The 23,252-nt window shown below is 54.1% G+C and overlaps 1 protein-coding gene across 11 annotated transcripts in view; it reads right to left on the bottom strand.

Moving 5' to 3' along the window:
- Nucleotides 1-7,441: 7,441 nt before the first annotated feature.
- Nucleotides 7,442-23,252, bottom strand: part of PTPRF (protein tyrosine phosphatase receptor type F) — an 86,892-nt gene continuing 71,081 nt past the window's right edge. For 7 of the 11 annotated variants that reach the window (XM_059137968.1, XM_059137975.1, XM_059137969.1 and 4 more), the window contains 14 exons: nucleotides 20,860-20,975; nucleotides 16,811-16,843; nucleotides 15,956-16,053; nucleotides 13,225-13,348; nucleotides 12,895-13,070; nucleotides 12,061-12,180; nucleotides 11,621-11,775; nucleotides 11,254-11,539; nucleotides 10,983-11,161; nucleotides 10,639-10,765; nucleotides 10,303-10,428; nucleotides 9,888-10,042; nucleotides 9,654-9,789; nucleotides 7,442-9,226 (listed from right to left, as the gene is read on the bottom strand). In XM_059137968.1, coding sequence (XP_058993951.1) covers nucleotides 9,158-9,226; nucleotides 9,654-9,789; nucleotides 9,888-10,042; nucleotides 10,303-10,428; nucleotides 10,639-10,765; nucleotides 10,983-11,161; nucleotides 11,254-11,539; nucleotides 11,621-11,775; nucleotides 12,061-12,180; nucleotides 12,895-13,070; nucleotides 13,225-13,348; nucleotides 15,956-16,053; nucleotides 16,811-16,843; nucleotides 20,860-20,975 — 1,900 coding nt within the window. In that variant the 3' untranslated portion in view covers nucleotides 7,442-9,157. The remainder of the gene's footprint in view (nucleotides 9,227-9,653; nucleotides 9,790-9,887; nucleotides 10,043-10,302; nucleotides 10,429-10,638; nucleotides 10,766-10,982; nucleotides 11,162-11,253; nucleotides 11,540-11,620; nucleotides 11,776-12,060; nucleotides 12,181-12,894; nucleotides 13,071-13,224; nucleotides 13,349-15,955; nucleotides 16,054-16,810; nucleotides 16,844-20,859; nucleotides 20,976-23,252) is intronic. The other 4 variants (XM_059137970.1, XM_059137974.1, XM_059137971.1 and 1 more) reach the window with 1 other exon arrangement.

The following is a 23,252-nucleotide window of genomic DNA, read 5'->3' as shown; positions in this document are numbered from 1 at the left end:
GACTTCAGTTTTTCTTTGTTTTATTTTAACACACACTCTTCAGATGTGTTGCTGTCAATTTCATTCATTGAGGTACAATCAAATCTGCAACCAACACTGAGGGAGGGGAATTTTCCAAAAATAATCTAGAATCCGGTTGGAAGAAAAACAGGAGAATAGCTCTACTTTTGAAAAAAAAAAAAAGAAAGAAAGAAAAGAAAAGAAAAGATAATCATGGAGGGGACCAGCTGTGTCAGGTAACAAAACAAAGCTACAACAGTTAAATGAGTAATTTTGGCTTTGACTAGATAGATGAAGGAAATAGACTTGAGACTTAGAAGTAGACACTGTATTTATAATGATTTTATGGGTGATAAAAAGGAGGCATTACAAATCAGTGCAGAGAGAAAGATCATCTAACAAATAATTATTTGGGTGAAAACAATTTAGGGGAGGAACCCAACTCTCATTAACCCTACACCAAAGTATCTTTTTTTTTTTTTTTTTTTTTAAGTAAACTCTACCCCCCACTGTGGGGCTTGACCTCAGGATCCTGAGATCAAAAAGTCACACATTCTACAGGCTGAGCCAGCCAGGTATCTCCAACCAGAGTATTTTTATTTATTTATTTATTTATTTATTTATTTATTTATTTTAAGATTTTATTTATTTATCAGAGAGAGGGGGAGAGAGCGAGCACAGGCAGACAGAATGGCAGGCAGAGGCAGAGGGAGAAGCAGGCTCCCTGCCGAGCAAGGAGCCTGATGTGGGACTTGATCCCAGGACGCTGGGATCATGACCTGAGCCAAAGGCAGCTGCTTAACCAACTGAGCCACCCAGGCGTCCCCAACCAGAGTATTTTTAAAAGTAAGAATTCTCTCTCTCTGACAAATAAAATAAAATCTTTTTTTTTTTTTTTAAGATTTTATTTATTTATTTGACAGACAGAGATTGCAAGGAGGCAGAGAGGCAGGCAGAGAGAGAGAGAGGGAAGCAGGGTCCCCGCTGAGCAGAGAGCCCAATGTGGTGCTCGATTCCAGGACCCTGGGATCATGACCCGAGCTGAAGGTAGAGGCTTTAACCCACTGAGCCACCCAGGTGCCCCATAAAATAAAATCTTAAAAAAAAGAGAGAGAGAAAGAATTCCAAACAATAGTCAGCCGATTGATGGAGAAATGGGAGCCTAGAAAACCATGTTTTCTTAAACACATTAAAAAAACCACCACTTCTTCTTTTTTTTTAAAAGATTATTTACTTATTTATTTGACAGACAGATCACAAGTAGGCAGAGCAGCAGGCAGAGAGAGGGGGTGGGAAGCAGGCTCCCCGCTGGGCAGAGAGCCTGATGCCCGGCTCCATCCCAGGACCCTGAGACCATGACTTGAGCCAAAGGCAGAGGCTTAACCGACTGCGCCACCCAGGCACCCCCACCACGTTCTTCTTAAAGCCAAAATACTTGAGTCAAAGGTTGTTTTTCCCATGAGAAGCTTGGATAGCTCTTAAGTTCAGAGTTGACAAATAAAAATCAAAGTTGGGGCGCCTGGGTGGCTCAGTGGGTTAAGCTTCTGCCTTCAGCTCAGGTCATGATCTCAGGATCCTGGGATTGAGCCCTGCATTGGCCTCTCTGCTCAGCGGGGAGCCTGCTTCCCTTCCTCTCTCTCTGCCTACCTGCGATCTCTGCCTGTTAAATAAATAAATAAAATATTTTAAAAAAATAAATAAAAAATCAAAGTGGTCTACAGGGCAAATATCAGGGTAATTTGATAAGGAAACCCATTAGCAAACCGTCTACAGTCGCCATACAACACCTCCTCCTTCAACAACTGGTTAATACAGAACTAGGAAAAATATCTTCAGGTTTCTGCAGAAAACAATTTTTTTTTTTTTTTTTGATAAAGAAGCCCATGCTTCTATCAAACTCGAAGTTAAAACTTCGAGTGAGTGTAAAAGAAAGATAGTTTCAGACAGACAAGAATCAGAAAGTGTCTAACCCTGTGTACGAACACCTCACAAGGGAATACTCACCAAAGAAAAAGATTAACGTGTTCTACGAGAAACAGTGGCAGTGAAGTGTGACCCACAAGTGGAGGAAAAAAAAAGAAAGGCAGGAAAAGACTTATTGGAAATTGGTGCTTGAAAGATTTTTTTGTAAACATACAATTTAAATGTTTATCGGTTTTCACTTTCTAGAAAGGCTTAATTGTACTAATAGAACAGAAAACACTGTAAATCTTCACAACGTGAAGTAACAAAAAATGGTAGGGGGAAGAGGGAAGAGGGAGGAGTTCAGGGAAGTGAGCCCCTGTCCTCGTTCTTCTTAGAGGGCAATCGATAGGCACTGCTGAAGGCGATAAATCCAGACATAGATGTTTAATAAGGGAGTTCCAGAAAAATGAAAAGTAATAATATAGCTAACCAAATCAGGAGGTATAAGTGGAAGGTCATATAATTCATTAAACTCCCAACCCTGGGGGTGCCGGGGTGGCTCAGTGGGTTAAAGCCTCTGCCTTCAGCTCAGGTCATGATCTCAGGGTCCCGGGATCCAGCCCTGAATCTGGTTCCCTGCTCAGTGGGGAGCCTGCTGCCCCCCCTGCCCCTGCCTGCCTCTCTGCCTACTTGTGATCTCTGTCTGTCAAATAAATAAATAAAATCTTAAAAAAAGAAAAAAACCTTACAGGAAACAAAAAAAACCAAAAACCCAATCCTGGAGTCACCAGGTGCTGTCTACTAAAGGTACAACTCATCCTTCAGTGCTTATCCCACCAGAAACTACACCCGGAAGCTTTACAGAATCAGAAGAGCTGAGGAGAGGAGGGAGGAGAGCTGACCGTTTGTTTTACATCCTTCAAGACTTTACCTATAACATGCTCCCTTTTTTCTTTAATTAAAAAAAAAACTGTATAAAAAATATAAAATATAGGGGCGCCTGGGTGGCTCAGTGGGTTAATTCTCTGCCTTCGGCTCAGGTCATGATCTCAGGGTCCTGGGATCGAGTCCCACATCGGGCTCTCTGCTCAACGGGGAGCCTACTTCCTCCTCTTTCTCTGCCTGCCTCTCTGCCTACTTGTGATCTCTGTCAAATAAACAAATAAAATCTTTAAAAATATACATATACATAATATAAAATTAAAAAATAACCATTTTACAAACTTCTGTAACATTCGAGCGAGTGGCAGTTTAAAAGATGAAGTACTGGGGCGCCTGGGTGGCTCAGTGGGTTAAGCCTCTGCCTTTGGCTCAGGTCATGATCCCAGAGTCCTGATGGAGCCCTGCATCGGGCTCTCTGCTCGGCAGGGAGCCTGTTTCCTCCTCTCTCTCTGCCTGCCTCTTTGCCTGCTTGTGATCTCTGTCTGTCAAATAAATAAACAAAATCTAAAAAAAAAAAAAAAAAAAAAAGATGAAGTACTGACATAGAAAGAGGTCCACAATGTATTGAAATGAAAAAGCACAATCTGCAGTAAGATAGAACTAGGATTCTAGTTTTATTAAAAAAGAGTTTAGAGGGCGCCTGGGTGGCTCAGTGGGTTAAGCCGCTGCCTTCGGCTCAGGTCATGATCTCAGGGTCCTGGGATCGAGTCCCGCATCGGGCTTTCTGCTCAGCAGGGAGCCTGCTTCCTCCTCTCTCTCTCTCTGCCTGCCTCTCTGCCTACTTGTGATCTCTCTCCGTCAAATAAATAAATAAAATCTTAAAAAAAAAAAAAAAAAAAGAATGATGTTTGCTAAAAAAAAAAAAAAAAAAAAAGAGTTTAGATACATGTTTGTATATTCATAGAAAATGCCGGAAAGGATGTAGACTAAATCGTGACTCCCTCTGGGGATTTCAGGGGCAGGGAAAAGAATGGGGACTTTAACATTTTCTGATTCTATCCAATTTAGAAGACTTTTTTTTTTTTTTTAAACAAAGAAGAATTCGTTATATAATTTTAAGTTTGTCTTTTTTTTTCTTTTTAAGATTTTATTTATTTACTTGACAGAGATCAGAAGTAGGCAGAGAGACAGGCAGAGAGAGAGAGGAGGAAGCAGGCTCCCCACTGAGCAGAGAGCCTGATGTGGGGCTCGATCCCAGGACCCCGAGATCATGACCTGAGCTGAAGGCAGAGGCTTAACCCACTGAGCCACCCAGGCGCCCCTTAAGTTTGTCTTTTAAAAAATTAAAGAAAGGGGCTCAAGGGTGGCTCAGTGCGTTAAGCCTCTGCCTTCAGCTCAGGTCATGATCTCAGGGGCCTGGGATGGAGCCCTGCATCGGGCTCTCTGCTCAGCGGGGAGCCTGCTTCTCCCTCTCCCTCTGCCTGCCTCTCTGCCTACTTGTGATCTCTCTATCAAATAAATAAAATCTTTAAAAAAAATTAAAGAGATATTGGGGTGCCTGGATGGCTCAGTTGGTTAAGTGTCTGCCTTCAGCTGGGGTCGTGATCCCAGAGTCCTGGGATCCAGCCCCTCATTGGGCTCCTTGCTCAGCAGGGAGCCTGCTTCTCCCTCTGCCTAAACTGCCCATTCTTCCCTGTGCTCTCTTGCTCTCTATCAAATGAATAACATTTCTTAAAAATTAAAGCAATAGTAATTCTTTGCAGTAAATTTGAAAAATTATGAAGAACATTACCTAACCTCACACCTCTTGGTATCTTTCCAGATATTTCTTTCCCAGTGTGTCTGTGTTCCTAGCTATGGCCGGGTAGCAGTGTGGAAAGAGCCCTGGAGTCGGTGGACCCGGCAGTGCTGTCAACCCCACCATGTCCCAGTTGGGGTCCCTCGGGGTGGTTACTCAACACTTATGTTCAGCCTTCCCCATCTCAATAAACAACAACTTCATCCTTCCAGTGGCTCAAGGCAAGGCTAAGGGGTCATCCTGACTTTTTCGTCTGGTCCGTAAGCAAATTATCTTAATGCCACCTCCAAGATGAACCAGTATCTGGACCCTTCTCACCACCCCTGGGTTTCTGCCAAGGGCCTAGACCTGGCTCCCATTTCCTCTCTGACCTCATCGTCCACTACTCTCTCACCCCTGGCTCACAGTGTCACAAGCCTCACAGCCACACCAGCCTCAACAATCAGGCATATTCCTGCCCAGGACCTTTGCTCTGGGTGTTCTTTCTGCCTGGATGCCTGTGTTTGGTGGAGGCAAAAACCCCTCACCAGCTTGTCTTCTTGACATGCCATCTTTTCAGTGAGGCTTCGTCTGCCACATTCCCCATGTGCCTGGTCCCTCCTTTTCTAATTCCCTCCCACAGCACTTATCAGTAACAGACTACATAGACATTTGTCATTTTTCATAGGCTCCATGTTTTCTCCTATGGTATAAATACTACAAGGCCAGAAGTCTTTGTTCAGGTCACTGGTGTAACTGGCACATAGCCAATGCTCATTAAGTATGTGTTGAATTAAGTGGATGAAACCTAATTTTCTCATCTACAAAATGGGCGTAATAGGACCCACACTATATGTATTGTGAGGATTACATGGAAAAAATTTCAAAATTACTTGCAGAGGAGGGCCACTTAAGCCTCATTTAGGATGATTAAGGATAGCTTCTGAAGGAAATATTTCAGTGGAGACATAATGAGCAGAATTTAGCCAGCTAGAGAGGTGGGAGAGAATGTTCCAGAACAGCTTATGGGAAGGTACGGAGCGGAGAGGCAGAATGGTGAGGCAGGTACAAAGCTGACAGAGTGGACCGCGTCATGGCTAGAGGGCAGGGGGTAAGGGGAGAAGGCACAAGGAAGCTGCAGAGGCCGGGTTTTGCCACCTTGAAAACCCATGCAGTTTGGGCCGACTGTGAGGGCTTGGCAGGGTCCGGTCAAGACAGTGACATGGTCACATCTGTCCTCAGGAAGAATCCTTCTGGCTGCTGTGCTGAGAATGGGTTGGCCAGGATGAGGCTAGGCACAGGCAGACCAGGCAGAAGGCGTGGTAGCCGTCCCCGCAAGAGAGAGTCGTGTGGGGACACCAGCAGGGGAAATGCAGAGAATCCAACAGGTGAGGGAGAAGGCCCAATGCTTGGGGTTTGCCGATCAGCTAAATGTGGGGTGAGGGAGGAAGCTGAGTGGATGGGGCGCTGCACAGTGTGCTGGGGGGCCCGGAGGATAGGAGGCAGGGCAGGGGAGGAGGGGAGAGGGGAAGGGCAGTCTGGTGCGGGCATGACCACGTGTGGGTCCCTGCTCTGGTGCTCACCTGCCCTGTGGTCTCGGACAAATGAGTCCATGTAAGCCTCAGTCCCGTCTGTGCAGACGAGAGGGTCTGCTCAGCTGGCTGGTTCGGAGGCCTAGTGATCAGGACCTAAAGGACTCTGTGCAAAGCCTGCCCTGCAGGACCCACGCTTTTGTTCAAGTGACAATCTGATATTTACCCCTCACTTGGAGATGTCTGCCCGTTCCTTCTTTTATTTAGTAAACAATCACTCAAATTTAACACTATCAAGAGCAATGTGATGATGATGTCCTTTTTCTAAACAGGGAGAATTAGGCCAGGCACTGACCGAGGTGCTGGGGAGCCCAAATCCCAGGTCTTGGTCACTCACGGCCCCCAAGGAGACTGCTGCCCACAGTGGAGGGCGGCGAGGCCTGAGGTGGGGGTGGCAGGATGTGACAGAGGGACCTCGCCTCCCAGGGACTGCATCCCTTCCGTCACCTGGAGCCCCTCAGCCGTGCGTCTGGCGGCTTCTAGCCTGCCTTCCTTGCTGCGTCTCACTTCCTCCCCGAAACTGCCCTCCTCGCATCTGTCCGTCTGTCTCACAATTCCAAGCCTTTGCACAAGCTGTTCTGTTGGAAACGCTTTCCCCACTTTTTAAAAAGTGATCCCTGCTCACCCCCATGAAACACGCAAAATCCTGCTGATGTCCCCTCCTGGGGGAAGCCTGCATCCACTCCACCGCGGGGGTCCGGTGCTGCCTCAGTGTACCCACATCTCAGGGGGAGGAATGCGTCAGGGCACTAACAGCCTGGTCACTGCTGACTTATTGCTCTCTACCGCCTGTCCCGTGTCCCGGGGAAGTTCCACGGCTCAACAGGCTGGCAGGACTGCTTGGATCACTGGTGGAGAGGCTGCCAGGCTCCACGAACCCACGCTGCTGCGTGTCTGGGAGTCCAGGAGCCACATCGCAGGGATTTCCACCCCTACAAGCCTCCACCAGCATGTGCCATCTCTGTCCTCACAGTGGGGGGTGGGGGGTGTGTGAAGAGGGAAGGGGAGGGGCGGGTGGTGTGAGGAGAGGGGAAGCGTCCACTCTTTTGCCTGGGGAGCCGGGGTCCCTGGTACGTTGCTCTGGACTCATGCTGGCAGCTGGCTTTCAGAGTTCCTGGTGATGCTCCTTTCTGAAAGTCAGCAGCCACGCTGGGAGCCCCACATACCACACTCAAACCATCCTCACTGTCTCCCTTGGAGCAGGAAATCTCCAGAATCTACCCCTATGTACTGAACTGACAGAGCCCCCTCTCTGGTTCCAGAAAGAGCTGAGACAGAGGCCCAGTTTGTAAGAAATCTGATTATTCAAATTTATTACCATCAAGAATTATGCAACGATGCTGTAGTTCTCTTAACAAATAGAAAACAGACTGTGTACAACAGTGGACTCTACAGCACTAGCATCCACAAGGTAAAAATGAATGTTTCATCCAACATTACCAACCCTGGATTGTTGATCTTGACTGAGCCTAGCTAGATCTGGGGACGCCTGCTCTGCGTCCCTCGGCTAAAACAGCTATGCACCCTTCCCCGCCCCCACTTACCTACCTAGATAGTGCTGCCCAGAGGCCCTCTCCCTGCCCCTCAGCGAGCCGAGAGAGTAAGGATTGATTATAGTACCATTGAGAGAAGTCCAGTAGTCTTGCCACATTGGTTTGTGAGGGCATCCTGAAGGAGTGGAAAAGAGCGATTCTCAGGGGCTTTGAAGACAGCTGCAAACCAGGGAGGGAAATCACCCGGCCCCGGCTCTGAGGACAGACATGTGCTCCCAGGCCCACTGACCTGAACCTGAAGGGCCAGCTGTGCCCCTGCTTGGCCCTGAGGTGTGCGGGGTGTGATACACACCCTGACCTGTGTCAGTCACCAAGGCCACACGGCCGGATCCACAGCTTACCAACACCACGCCAAACCGCAATGCCGGGGACAAAAGCGAGGCTCTGTGGGCCCAGAGGTCAGCCTGGCAGCTTCCCCGGGAAGCCCAGGCACAAGGGGCCACCTCCCCTCTTGAGGGCTGGAAGCAGAGGCCAGGGGGATGACTCTGTTTTTTCTTGGTGGTTTTTGTTTTTTTTGGATTTTTTTTGTTTTTTGTTTTTTGTCTTTGCGTTTTTTTAACCTTTGCAAACACGATGGTGAAGAGGAACGCCTTGCCAGGCTCCCCGAGACACGTCTGTGGTTCTGGGCTGTGAATGTTCACACACACACACGGGAATAGACAACTGGAGATGAGTGTTTCCTATCTCCTCCCCGCCCACCACTGTCTGTGCGGCCTCAAATAAGGCTCTGAAGGAAAAACAAAACTAAACTAAAAAAAAAAAAAAACCAAAAGACCTAAAAAACAAAAAACAAACAAACAAAAAAAAGAGTTGAGTTTCCCCGCATTTGGCTGAAACAGGATCTCGTCTGCAGGGCTGGAAGAGCAGCTAGATCAGGGGTGCCTCCCGGGCCCACGGCTGGGCCTCCACTCAGCCTGGTGGCCCCAGCTCCACACAGAGGAAGGCAGGTTCTGTCCTTCAGCAGCAAAAGTCATACAAAAAAAAGGATCAAAGTGAACTCAAAAAAGAAAACAACTGAACCCCAACCCCCACAGAGGCCCATTCTGCAGTTAAGGATTTGCAAAAGGAAAATCAGAAGAAGAGGCTAGAATCCCTCAGTCTACCCCACTTAATGTATAAAAAAGGAGACTTTGTCCCCATCCCCACCCCATGAGAAGAAGCATGAGAAACGCGGCAGCGAAACAGAGAGCTCGAAGCAGGCTCTGGGCGGGCCTGGTGGACAGAGACGGGCCACGGCACTGGCCTGCCAGCCCACCCACTTGCCCAGGGGTGTTCTGGGCTCTCCGTTTGAAGTGGCGATGTTCCTGAAACGCTGTGGGCCCAGTGGGCTGTGCTCTGCCAGCAACAGCATCCGTGCAGGAGGGCTAGACGACGGTCGGTATGGCTCAGAGGAGCTGGGTCCCCTCCGGAGCCCCAGGCAGGGGCAGCGGAGAAGAGGGGAGCGGTAGTTACGTTGCATAGTGGTCAAAGCTGCCAAGGTACTCCAGGGCCGCACGATAGCACAGCTGGTACTGGTCCTGCCAGGACAGGGGGCTGGTCAGCCGCAGGCAGGGGGAGTGGGTTCTCCCACCACACTGGCCAAGGGCACTCCCGCAGCAGCTGGTGGGCCCCGAGCAGGTGCGAGCCATAGAGGTCTGCTGTGGGGGGTGTCCAGGAGCCTGGAGGGGCCTCTGAAGGCTCAGCTGTCCCCCTTTCCCGCTGCCCTGCACCTACTTCTCCCGCCACTTCCATCATGTCTCTCTGCTCCTAGACCTAGCACCCCATGAGGGCTGCTATCCAGCCCTAGCCGGGCATCAGGCACACTGCTGGTGCTCAGTGTAGAGCTGTGGGAGGGGGAGCCCTTTCTACTCACCCTACCCTAGTGTCTTAGGCAGGGCAGGGAACAATAAGCCAGGCGTGCAGGTGAAGGGCTGCCCTGTTGCGTCAGGCAGCGGGCCCGCGTACCTCCGTCTGCACCATGGCTGGGCGCTGCGTGCGCAGGGTCTTCACGGTCTGGAACATGTCGACCACGCCCTCGTAGCGCATCCGCTCCAGGACGATACTCAGGGTGATGAACACGCCGGTGCGGCCCACGCCGGCACTGCTCAGGGACAGCACTGGATCAGGGGTCCTGCCCACCAAGCCCACAGGCCTCCCTAACCCCCGCCCTGCCCCAGCCCTCCATGGGGTCAGCCCTACCTGCAGTGCACCGTGATGGGCCCGTCCTGCCCGAACTGCTCCTTGGTCTTGTGCACCTGCCCGATGAAGTCGATGAAGCCCTCGCCCGTCTTGGGCACACCTTGCTCAGGCCAGTCTGTGAACTGGAACTGCCGGATCGTCCTCGATTGCCCGTCCTGGGAGAGGCGGGTGGGGAACAGGGTCAGCACCCGTGCCTCACCCCACAGCCCTGCTGGGCTGGACAGGCAATACAGTGCCCCCGTCCACACCCATGAGATGCTGACCCCCGAGGCTCCCAGGAGAGGTGCTCACGCCCCCACACCAGCACCCTCACATCAGACTCCTGCAGTCCGAGCCAGGGCCCCATCCCACAGGTACTCAGGCCACTAGAGACACACTTTCACGCAGGCACATGCGCTCCCCTCTCGGCACTCACCCGGGCGTCCGTGACCTTGAACTCACGCAGGATGTACTGGGGCATGTTGTACTCGGCCATCGGGTCAACGACAAAGTACTGGTAGCGAGCAGAGCGCTCTGCTGGCCAGTACTGGTGGCATTTCTCCTGTGGACAAAGGCCCCGCCCCATGAGCAGGTAGGGAAGGATGGGGGAGGGGAGCTCCGGGACTTAGAGGTGTGCTGGGACGCCTCAGCTGCTGAGGAGGGGTCTGAGGCTCTGCTGAGGGGAGTCTGGGTATGAAAGGAGAGAGCAGTGCAGAGGCCCTGGGTGCGCTCCCAGGTATGGGAGGGGCCCGGGGCGGGGTTGTGGGCTCACCCTGCCCATCTCCCGGAGCCTGGTCAGCATGACGATGATGGTAGAGTTGTGCTCCCATAACATGCGCCAGAAGTCCTCGGTGCTCTCTGCCAAAGGCCCCTGTGTGGCTATGTAGGCCTTCTGTTGTCTGGGGTGGACAGAAGACTGGACATGCTGGAGGTGCCACTGGCCCGAGTCTCCCCAAGACTGCCTAGTTCCTTGGAGTCCCGCTCAGATGGCCTACCCCTCCTCCGGGAAAGCCCACTCTGATCTTCTGGGCTGGCCCTACTCTGCCAGGCCCCCAGTTAGCCAGCTGCAGGCCTAGGCCCCCGTAGAGTGTGCTGGGCAGTCACAGGCATGCTGACCTATAGCCGTCCAAGAAGCTGGCATTGATGTAGTCCGAGCCCTCCACGCCACGGATGGGCTGCAGACACACGCGGGTCAGCTCGTAGGGCATGATGTTCACCAGGCGGTTCTTGAACTTGTTGCAGGGCAGGTTGGCGCTGATGAAGCGGGATGTGTGGGCCTTGGAGCTGGCCAGCAACTAGACAGAGGGATGGGCTGGTCAGGCCTGGCTTCTCGGCGGGTGGCAGGGGGGTATCATCCCCGTGACCCAGTCCAAGCCCCTGAGCCCACCTTGAACTCGAGTTCCATGGCGGTCACACTCTCCCCAGGAGGCACTTGGCCCAGCTTCTGGATATGGGCATACAGGCTGCGGGCAGGCACCTCTGTGTGTCCACACGTGGCGGCCTCCAGCAGGGCCTCGTGGATGAACACGTACTGGTCCTCCGTCTGCACCATGTAGTTCCGCTGTGAGCGCATGCACGTCACGTGCCCATAGACGTCGACCGTCTTCTCGTGCTTCATCCGCTCCAGCATGGCCTCGATGACGATGAAACAGCCCGTGCGGCCCACGCCCGCGCTGCATGACATGGGCATGGCTTGGCGCAGAGCTCCAGCCCACCTCCCAACCCCCCTTGCTGGCGCTGCACCCCCTGCTCACCTGCAGTGCACCACCATGGGCCCTGCATCCGGCGGGTTGCAGGCCTTGACCCGCCGCAGGAAGGCCAGGATGGGTGTGGGGTACTCGGGAACCCCATGGTCTGGCCAAGCCATGAACTGGAACTGACGCAGCTCTCGCTTCTCACTGGAGCCGCTCTGGGGAGAAGCGTGAGAAGACATGATGCGACAGGGAAGCGTGTCTGCTAGACGCTCCGGGAGGGGACGCCTGACCCGACTCAGAAGCCACGGAATGTGGCCTGAAGGAGCTGGAGGCACCGTTTCCAGTCATCCCGCCCATGACACTGGTTGCCAGAAGGTGCTCACACGCCTCTGAGCCCCAGGTTCTGGCACCAAGTTCTCGCTCATCCATCCCCAGTGCACTGTGCTCAGATCGCTTCGGGGTAGGGCCCGGGTGGAGGACAAGCTCTGGGGGTGCTGTACCTTGTGGAGTGCAAAGGTGCGCACGGTGTATGTGGCTAGCTCCACCGTGTCCAGCAGGGCCACCTGAATGAGGCCGTACGTCTCTGTGCCCCGGGCCGGCCAGTACTGATCACACTTCACCTACAGGGCAACAAGGGAGGCAGGTGTAAGGGTGCTCAGAGGTACTCAAATGCTCAGATAGGCGGGGGCACTGGGGCAGAAGAAGGCTGAAGGTCTAGCTTACCTGGCTGCAAGGTTCCCGGCCCTGAACCCTCAGACCGGTAGTGCCACCCCCTCACCAAACCACACAGGTTCTCATGCTACGCTGCCATCCCTGCCCTAGCTGCGAGAACGAGGGCCATAATTGAAAATTATTTATTCATGACCAGATCGCACCAGGCACATTTTCTGCCAAATTTACCCATAACGTTTATGCGCCATTTTCAAGCTCTGTAAATTTTACGTTCCAGTCGATGCTTTGCGGTGCAAAAGCAGATAACGGCAGCTCTTTCCACTAATTAACTTAGGAGATGTGCTAATGCCCCAGGAACACTCCAGCATCTGGGGAACATGTGAACATCCCGGGAACATGCTAGCAACTGGGAAACATATTAACATTCCCGGAAAATGACAGCATCTGGTACAACATATTAATATCCGAAGAATGTGCCGGCATCTAGGGAATGGGCCACATCCCGGGAATACCTAGTGGCCGGGGAGCATGAGAACACCCCAAGAAGACAAGAGCATCCCTTGGAGGAACTTGTGACAGACACAGAAAAGAGGGCCTGGAAGTCACCTGGTGACAGTCTCTCCCACCCCACCTCCCAGGGAAGGCCCCCCGCACAGTCCTACCCGGGACTTCTCCTCCAGCCGTGTCATCATGACCACAGTGGCTGTGCGCTGCTCCCACACCATCCGCCAGAAATCTCCCATGGTCTCGGGCAGAGGGCCCTGCGTGGCAATGTAGGCATTCTGCTTGCGGTAGCCGTCGATGTAGTTGGCGTTGATATAGTCACTCCCTGGGACACCTGTGAGCAGGAAGGAACACAGGAGAGCATTATCCCCAAGCCCCCGCCCAGCCCACTGCACCTCGGAGCACCCCTGGGGTTCCTGGGATAGAATGTCACCCCCGCCAGCAAGGAGGAGAGCAAGGGATGGGAGGGTGCATGGCCCTTGGCTCACCGTCGATGGAGGTAAGAATGACTCGGGAGTGGTCGTAGGCAATGACATTTGCGTAGCGGTTCTTGGGCTTGTTCACTTCCAGGTTGGAATTCTCCCACGTGAACTGCTGTCCAGGATCAATGGACTATAGGAAATGGAGGAGGCAGATAGAGCAGGGTAAGAGCTGGGGTCTCCCTCCTGCCCCCAAGACCCAGCCTGCCAGGCGGTGTCCACATGCTGCCTTTATGCCTGGGCCACCACCAGCTCCAACCCCCAGCTGTGGAGTTGAGGCTGCTGTATCAGCTCCTGCTGGGGAGGTCCCTCCAGCCCTACCCCAACTAATGACATGAGTACAGACCAAGATGGAGCCATGGCAGCCAGCCGTGCCGCACCCAAAACCACTGAAGGCTCTGGGCACCTACTGCATCACTCTGTCCAGCTCTCCTCCTATCTCCCTGGTCATTCCCTCTTCTTCCCCATGCCCCTCCCACAGGCAGAACACAGCACTCCTCTGGGGTTCATTCTTGGGCCTTCTTTGCACTCTACAACCTTTCTGGGGCCTCATTTCCTTGTAGAATCTTGCACTCACTTGCTGGAGCTGCCCACAACTCCAGCCGCAGCCCGGCCTCCCTGAGCTCCGAAGCTGAATGGCCAGCCACCTCCTGGGCAACCCCACCTGGGGGGCACCTTCACCCATTTACCTCCAAACCCCAGCCAGAACCCTCAAGTCATCCTCAAAAACCCCTCTATGTTCCTGTCCCCTTGGTCACCATGTCCTGGTGCTTCCCCACTCCCTTGGCCAGGCTGCCCCATTTTGGACTTGGCCATCTCCCTGTCTCTCTGCTTTCGCACCACTCTGACCCTCTCTGTCCTGTAGCCAGAGCAATCCTCAGATAAAACAGATCTGATTGTCATTCTCCTGCTCCATTGCCTTCCAGGGGTCCTCAGGGCCCCAGGTCATAATAGCAGAGTCTCCATGCAGACCCACTGTGTGCGTGGCACCGTTCTAAGCACTATGCACTTATTCCCTCACCTCATCCTCCGAAGAAGCAGGCTATGTTACTACCTTCTTTTACAGAAGGACAGAACCCAATGCCCTCCGTACTTTGACACCAGCCTGTTACTCTCCACAGGACGGCAGGCTCTGCTTCTGTGAGATCCTCCAGCACACCCCACCCCTCAGCCTGCCATGGTGCTGTAGCCTGCTCTCTCTGCACGTTCTGTCACATCTAATACGATGGTATACTGTCGGATTCAGTGTTGGTTATCTGCCTGAGCTGGCCTCCCCACCACCAGAGTGACCTGACGTTGCCAGGTCCCCAGCATTCAGCACGGTGTGTGCTCCATAGTGTGACGACCGACTGACCGTTAAAGGTGACAGAGCTGTGGGATCCTGGTTGAAAGAAAGCCCACAGCAGGCCCTGGCAGGCAGAGAAGGCTTCTTGGAAGAGGAGGGAAAGCTCACTCTGGAGGAGAGGAGTGGGCAGAACGTGGGAGGGGGAGCACCATGAGCCTGGACAGAGGTGCAGGGTCCCGTGGGAAGATGCAGGACGTGGGACTGGGTGGGTGTGGGTAGAGACCATGGAAGGCCCTCCGGGCCTGCGAGAGAACTGAAAGCAGCAAATGTAATTCACAAACTTTGTTAACCTTCACAGCAGGGTCTTACTACAAAGCAGGCCCCCCGTGAGGTTCTATAGGTAGAGGCGGCATGCTTTCCTCATGGCAGACACATTCATCAATTTGCCTGCCAAGCTCAATTTCCTCTGCAGAAACCTGGCCCACAGCCCTCAGAACCTACCTGGCCCACAGCCCTTGGAAGGGGAATCACCAAGTACCAAGTACGGCCAGCAGTGGACATCCAACTAGAGGGAGCAGACTCACAGGTTGGGCTACGCAAGCCCATCAATCACCTATCTATCCATTATTGATTGACGGTGAGTGCTGGGCCAGGCCTGGATGGGAGCAGGGGGCTGCAGGAGAGGAGCCGGGGCAGAACACCACCTCTGGGGGTGCGCCTTACAGAAGCCAGGGTTCTCCTTCATCACCTCCTTCTCCAGCAGAGCCCTCCCCAGCTGGGTGGCCTGGAAACCCTTAGACCCCCGGAGCTGGCATGTGGGAGCCCCCAGCAGGGAGCAGGTAGGAGTCAAGACCAGAGTGCAGACAGCGCATGGAGGGCTGAGAGCAGGAAGGCTTGTGCAGCCTGAGCAGCGGGCCTTGAGTCCCCCGACTCCCTGCTCTGTGGCCCGTGTGGCTCTGAGAACGCACGTGAGGCTGTGTGAGTACAGGCCACAGGCCGTCAGGCAGGCCTGGGTTTGACTCTTGGTTCCAATACACACTGGCTGTTTGACTGGGGCAAGTCGCTTCCCCTCTCTGAGCCTGTTTCCTCATCTGTAAGATGGGGTAATAACTGTACCACGTCGTACCGCGAGGAGGACACAATGAAGGGATGCGTGCAAATGGCCTAGTCTGGTCTTGCCTGCAATAAGTTCTTGATAAAGAAGCCGTTCCTACTGATCCACGTGTGTATAGGGGTGAACTTTTGTCTGCCTCTGTTAGCATGTGGGCAGGCATCCGAGTATCCAGACTTGGGGTGCTTGAAAGGGCCTCGGCCAGGCCTAGTACCTGAGAAGCTGAGTTCCCCAGCTGCCACAGCCTGGAGCCCTTCACCCCCAGCTGGGGCCCGAGGCAGGGCAAGAGCAGGCATGGGGCTAGGCCTGGGCCCTGCCCAAGGCAGGGGGTGAAGACATCTCACCTCATACTCCTGGGAAAACTTGAGGCCATCATTGGCTTTGAGGCGCTCGATGTTGTCAGCCAGGTCGGTGATGGGGATGGGTGGGTGGTCTCGCATACCTGGGGGAGGGGGAGCACATCAAGGCGGAGTCAGCTTGAGGCTGGTGCCAGGCGGTAGAGACAGCCCCGATGCATGTGATGTGCACATGTGAACACGTGTGACCATGGAGCACTCGGCACTGGTGGCATGGGGACAGCAGCACATGCGGCGACAGGGATGGTGGGGCACACAGTGGCTGGAGGGCAGGAGAGGACAGAGGGGAGTGTGTGTGCTGGGGGCACGTGTGAGCGTGGAGTCAGGGGGCATCAGGGCCCCGCCTGGCAGGTTCACAAAAGGGACACCAGGCTTCCTTCCTCCCGGCTGGGGCTGGAAGCCCAGGTTGGGGGCAGCTACACACCCGCCCCACGGGCCCAGCCTGTGGACATCCCTCCTGCCCCTCGCTGGCGCCAGTCACTGTGGAAGACTCGGTCATGTGGTCTCTACACTTAGCATGTGTGGATGGAGTAGGCGTGACAGAGCGACACGGAAGAACCCAGAGAGAAGAAGTAAGGAGGGAGACGGGGAGACAGGAGACGGGAGGCACCTGGCAGGGTGTCAGACGGGGAATGGAGGGGACAGAGGCAGAGAGACAGGGCCAGGGGACAGTAGGAGGAAAGACAGGACTGGAGGAAGGTGGGGGGAGGGGAGGGTGGAGCTGAGGAGGAGAGAGGGGGGAAGGGAAAGAAGAGTCAAGAGAGGAAGGAGGTGATGGCGTGAGAAAAAGTTGGAGGAAATGGACACAGAAGCCAGGGGAGCCCCCGAACTCGGAAAACTAACTTGAGATATTCGGGCAACTGGGGACACCGGAACCTGCAGAGAAAGAAAACACAAAAAATAGCGGGGCAGGAGGAGAGAGGCTGTCCACTGCCTCCGGCTGCAGGGACACATAGAGGGACCGAGGGGGCGCGGGGAGCCCCACCACAGGCCCCCCTCCCCGAGGAACACAGCCTCATCTCCCACCTAGAGCACAGCGCTCCCAACCCCCTGGGCAGCCTTGGGGACCTCTTTCTACGATGAAATTCTAGATCCGAACCAACCCTCATCCCCTCTGGTATCAAAATTTGACCTTGGCTATACTCAGATGATCAGGTGAAAGGGGAGTGCGCCTTCACATAGAGAAATGGGGCAAGTAAGGCCAGAAATGACAGGGTCAATCTCTACAAAGGTACGCAGATGGCACCTCTATTTTCTGTGGGTCCGAAAATTTTTCGGAATAAAGATTAAATGATAGGACAAAAACAAACAAACAAAAAACAAAAAAACCCACCCCACTTTACTGAACTAAAAAATAGGAAGAAAAGTTGCTATGCCTCTGATCCCTCCTCATGTCCCTTCTGGTCCCTCCCCATGTCCCTTCTGGTCCTTGGTTCCTTCAACAGGCTGGGGACTGCCATGTCCACGGGGTTGTCTCTCCCCATTGGCAGCCCCAGTTCCTTGAGCTCTGCACCTCTGGCCCCATGGCTGGCCCCAGCCCACAGCCCCTTTTGGACACCCCCATTCATCTGTACTCCACCTTTACCACATCTGTGCACCCCTCTTCATTGCTCCTTTGCTCTCAGACCCCTGAGATTTCCCTCTAGCCCCTGCAGCCAACCTTGGGCCCTTGGCGGCTCGGCAACCCTCCCAGACATGCCTGCTTAGTGCCCACAGCCAGGCCACACCTTCCCTGGCGCCTTAACCACTTTCTTTTCCTTTTGGAGAAAATCGGGGCCACCAGCCCAGAGCTCTAGCAGCATGTTCCCTTATACCGGCTTCCCCCAACTCCCATTCTCTTCAGGCCTAGAGCTCAGGGAGGCATCCCCACACTGCTCCCCTGGGCTCTGTCACACCCCCACATGCAGGCCGGGGCCTAGAGCAGGCTTCCGGGTTCTTGTCCCACAGGCGAGCATCGCCACCGCTGCCATCTCAAATGCTCACATGAACGACAACCATCTGTAAACAATTTCCATATTGGTAAAAAGAAAAGTCCTTTCTCAAGTTCACACCCCTGACCTCTCTTGCTATGGTCCTGTCCATCCTATCCGTCACACTGTGGCCTCCAAAAGGGGTTTCTCCACCTGCTCACTCCCCACTCACCACCCCTCAACCCACTGTGATGTTTCTGCCCCCAGGACTCGGCCACCACACTCTCTCCACGGTCACCACTGCCAAAGCCAACAGTCCTCCTGGTGCACAGACATCCCCAGCCTTGGCTTCGGGGACACCCCACTCTTCCCTTACTCTTCCTCCCCGGCCGCTCCTTCTTGGCCTCCCTGGCTACTCTTCATTGCACCTCCTTCTTGGTTGCCCCATTCTGTTCTCTGGCTTGGACGATCACAAGCTGCTCGCCACCTCCTACGCCCGTAGTTTCAGACGGGAGGCAGCACAGAGTACAGACCCGCAGACTGGGTGCCACCTGGAACCCCCCTGCCTGTTACTTAGCCCTAAGCCCAAGCCCTGCTGGCTCCTCACGCTGCCTGAAGCGCCACCCTGCTCGGCCAAGGCCTCAGCACCTTGCACTCACTCCGTGGCTCTCTAGTCTCCCCATTTCTCTCCTCCAATCTGACTTCCACACGGCAGCCAGAGCTAGATCCCCAAAACACAGTTCTGACCCTGCAGGTCCCCTGCTGAAAATGTTTTAGAAGATTTTATTTATTTGAGAGACTGGGGGCAGGAGCAGAGGGAGCAGCAGAGGGGAGAAGGGGAGCAACAGACGCCCCCTCCCCCACGCTGAGGAAGCCCCACATTGGCTTGGACCCTGGAACTCTGGGATCACGACCCGAGCCAAAGACAGATGCTCAACTGACTGAGCCACCCAGGCACCCCGCCCTGCTGAAAACTTCTAATGGTTCTTTGGTATCCTCATGATAAAGTCCAAACCCCTTAGCCTGGCGCTCAGGTTCCCCTGTGGTGGACCTTTGTCTACCCTCTCGTCTGCGGGCTCTCAGTACCCCAACTCCAATGCTGCAGGATAGCCAGCGTCTGTGGGCACCCTCCGCAGTGCTATTTCCACTGAAGGGAGCCCTCTCCCATCACCCCCCCCCCCCCCGTTCGCTTGACTCACGCCCACAGGAGGGCTTCTCTGTCCTTGAGGCCCCCAGCAGTCTAGAGAGTGGATGCCTCACAGATATGGTCATGCTGGGTTGCAGCAGCCTGCTAGGTCGCCCTCTCACATGCTCTCAGGATGCATGCCTTTGGAACCCAGTCACTACGCTGTGGGGGAGCCCAGGCCACGTGACGAGGCCTCTTGTGGCTGTCACAAGCTGACAATCCCAGGTGGGCTCATAGCTGACTCTAGCGTCAACACCAGGCGTATAAATGAATGAGTCATCAGAATTCAGAGGACAGAAAACTTTTCCATAAAGACCAAATAGTAAATATTCCTGGGTTTGTGGACACATGGTAGATGCTACTTAACTTTGCCTCTGTAGCATAGAAGTAGCCATAGATTATATATCAATGAATGGACATGCCTGCATTCCAACAAAACTTTATTTGCAAACACAGGTGGTGGGCCATGTTTGGCCATGAGCCAAAGTTTGCTGGGTGCTGCTTTAAATGACTCTAGCTCTCAGGGGCACCTAGGTGGCTGAGTCAGTTAAGCATCTGCCTTCAGCTCAGATCATGATCTCAGGCTCCTGGGATCGAGCCCTGTGTCAGGCTCCTGGCTCTTGGGGAGCCTGCTTCTCCCTTTCTCTCTGCCTCTCCCCGCTCATGTTCTATCTCTCTGTCTCAAATGAATAAATAAGATCTTAAAAAATAAATACATAAAAATAAATGATTCTGGATCTTGGGCTTCCAGGTGAAGGCCCAGACATTCGGGAATAGAGACAAGCTATTCCTACTATATTCCTGTCTGAATTTCTAGTCCACAAAAACTGTAAGGGGTAACACGTACCTATTGTTGTTTTAAGCTGTTAAGTTTTGTAGGCAAAACTTAACTTTGTTAAGTTTTGAGGGTAGACAAAGGTCCACCACAGGGGAACCTGAGCGCCAGGCTAAGGGGTTTGCACTAATTTAACTGGGTCACGTATACAATATGCCCTGTGTGTATGTTAGTTCACTCCCTCAACTCAACTGTCTGGGTGTCCATTTCACAGGCATCCCCTTAGAGCCCACCGTGTGCACAGTACAAGGGATGGCGATGAACAAGACACAGTTCTCGGCTCCAAAGAACTTGGATTGTCATCGAGGCCATTCTAGCCCAGGGTGAGAGGGGTCATTTTGGAAGGAGCAGAGAGCTTCTGGAAGCCAGGGGAGACCCTCAGGCCTGTGTCGACACTGATGTGGGCTGGAAGACTTCACCCTGGGAGGGGTCTGAGCTGTGTCTCCTGGGGCACGGGGATGGAGTGACGCTTTGGGAAGAAGGGCCAGCCAGAGAGCCATGGGAGAGTGGGTGGAGAAGGAAGGGCAGGTATAACGTCCCACGTGGGGTCCCTGTGCTCACACAGTGAAGTCTGGGCACCCTCACCTACTACAAGTGTCTGATGGGGTACTTCCCACCAACAGAACCCCCCTTTTGTGCTGAGGGGACAAAGTGCAGGTGCAGACGCTGGCCACCCTGTGGATGGGATGTGGGCTCTGCGAGGTCCTTAGCCTGTACTCAGGGGCCTTGACCCAAGATGAAGCAGGGCCTAAGCAGCCCGACCCCTACTGCCCCAAGAGGCTCTGGGGTGCCAGGGTTCCCACGCAGCTGCTGCGTATCGGCGCTTCTGTCACAGGGTCCAGGGAGTGAGCAGCAGGAAGAAACAGGAGTAGGAAATGGGAGCACGAGGCCAGGGGCTCTTCGGACAAACTCTGGGATCCACAGGCTGGGCTGGGGCAGGTAGGCTGGGGAGCCACCCTACCTGGCGTCTGGTAGTTGAGCCTCCGCATCTCCACGGGGTCAGAGGAATGCGCCAGCAAGGAGTCCTTCAGCCCGACTGACTGCTCATCCTTGGATGATGGGGAGTGGGTCCTCTTCCTAGACAGGCAGAAGGGTGGCTGGTGAGGACTTGAGGTCCAGGCGGAAGACAGAGTAGGGTGGCATGGCTGGCTGTGACAGAGACCCTGTGTCTACAGCTCGGGCCCTCCCCTTTCCCCCCTCATCCTGGGGTCCCTGAGCACGGGGGAACCAGTGGCACAGCAGCTCGGACACATGGAGAACACAGGGTGGGGTTGGGGGCGGTGGAGACAGCAGGACTGGGGAGCGGACGCAGGGCCAGTGCAGCGAGGAGCGCAGTGGGGAGCGGTGGCAGAGGCTGGCGGTGCCTTCCAATAGAGGGCAGGTCACTGTGGGGCAGTGGCTGCTGTCCCCAAGGCCGCCAGGAATAAACATGCAAACAACACATAAGATATGCAAACATCACAGAGAGCTGGGCCCCAGCTGTCTGTCTCTTGGTATCAGGGTCCACATCCAGAGCAACAGGGCAGGGCCAGGGAAGGTGTCACCCTAGCTGGGCAGAGTCCTCCCGCATTGGCCTCAGTTCCCCTGTCTAGGAGGACAGGGTCAGAGACAGACTGTGGGGTCTAGCTGCTGACGAGCATCCAGGAGCCGCTCCTGCTATGTGGACACGGGTATGTGCATAAGTGTGCACGAGTGTGTAAAGACACACACCTCCCCTTGCCTTGCAGCCAGTGCTCTTTGCACTTTTATCTCCTGCAGCGCTTAGTGGGTCATCTTAAAGAACTGGAGCCTGGCAGAAGGCTCTGGTGAGCTCGGAGTCGGTCTGTGCGCTCAGGGAGGGTGCTGAAGTCTGCACTATGCTTGCGCCCTGGGGAAGGGGCATCCCCTGTGCAGGGTACAAGTTGAGAGAGTCACAGAGCCCACCCAGGAGCCTGCTGAGCTGACCAGACAAGCACAGGCCAGGAGGCTTCTGGTCAAAGCCCCATCCCTCCCTGCTAGACCCGACATGTGCACAGGGATAAGAAGTGAAGGGTGAAGCGTGTGAAGAGAGAAGGAATGACTCCTACCTTTCTTGTTTACTAGGTTCCGAAAGACAGGCAAGGACAGAAGAAAGGAATGGTCATTGTTTCCGCCAAGCACTCAGGCCCTCTTACGACCAGGGGGACACTGAGGGACCTATTTATGGCACTTATGTGGCACTCACAGGCAAGGGTTACCTCTCCTGACAGATTCCAGGACCCAGATGGGGTGGGAAGGAGGATGAGCGGGTGTGTGGGACACTCCTCGGGCAGCCCTCCACCGCCCCACCCCGCTCGTGCCCGTGCCCCGGACCAGGAAAGCCTATCCCCTATTCATGCTAGGAGGAAAGGAATGAATTCTTTGAGAAGGGGCCCTCGGTCCAGGTCAGGGGTCAGGGGTAGGGGAGAGATGGGGTACAGGGCAAGGAAAGCCTATGTGTTCAGATATACAGACCAGCATGTGTTCAACTATAAGTGTTCATGAACATAGCCATAGGCTGAGCAGTGAGGTGGGTGCTAGAAACACAGGCCTCATGATGTACCCACTGAGGCAGATGGGGGACAATGTGGGGAAGGAGCAGGGACCCAGGCGAGTCTCATGGGTACCAGAGTCTGGAAGGGAGTCTATTTTCTTTTTCTTTTTTTTTTAAAATTAAGTTCTATGCCCAATGTGGGGCTTGAACTCACAACCCCAAGATCAGGAGTTACATACTGCTGACTGAGCCAGCCAGGCACCCTGGAAGGGAGTCAAGGAGGCTGTGACGGCTACAGGCGGGTGGGTCTGAGCCAGAGGGTCCCAGGACGGCAGGGGTGTAGCGCATTAGCTCAGTGATAACATCGGGAACAGCCGAGGGGCCAGACTAGCCAGACGTTTGATCGTCAGCTGACAGAGATCATGTTTTATCTTGGGAGCTCCCCAAAAGTTTAGACGGAGAGTGACAAATCTTTGTGAATTACCTTTGCAACTGCCAGGTGGATGGAGAGAAGGGGTGGCTCCAAGAGTAGGTAGTTACTGTCACCCAGGAGGACCAAGGAGCACTGCAGACTAGGTGCTCAAGTACGGCTGCACATGTGTTGCCTTATGGGGAGCCCACTGGGTGGCGGGGGGGGAGATGCAGCCATCCTCAGGACAGAACTCACAGGGGACCGGGCGGAACGAGGGGGAAGAGGAGAGGTGAGGCTGGTACCCACGTTTCCAGCTGCTAATAGGTGGAGGGACCAGTCCCTTGTGATAGGGACTGCAAGGGAGGAAGGTTTGAGACACAGTGAGTCGGGGACAGCCGTGGCTGCTGTGGTTACACCAGGAGCTCAGTCACCATGTGTACCAAGTGAACAT

Source organism: Mustela lutreola, chromosome 10 (assembly GCF_030435805.1).
Source record: "Mustela lutreola isolate mMusLut2 chromosome 10, mMusLut2.pri, whole genome shotgun sequence".
Lineage (NCBI taxonomy): Eukaryota > Metazoa > Chordata > Mammalia > Carnivora > Mustelidae > Mustela > Mustela lutreola.
Note: the sequence above shows the minus strand (reverse complement) of the source record. Positions and strands in the feature narration are given on the sequence as shown.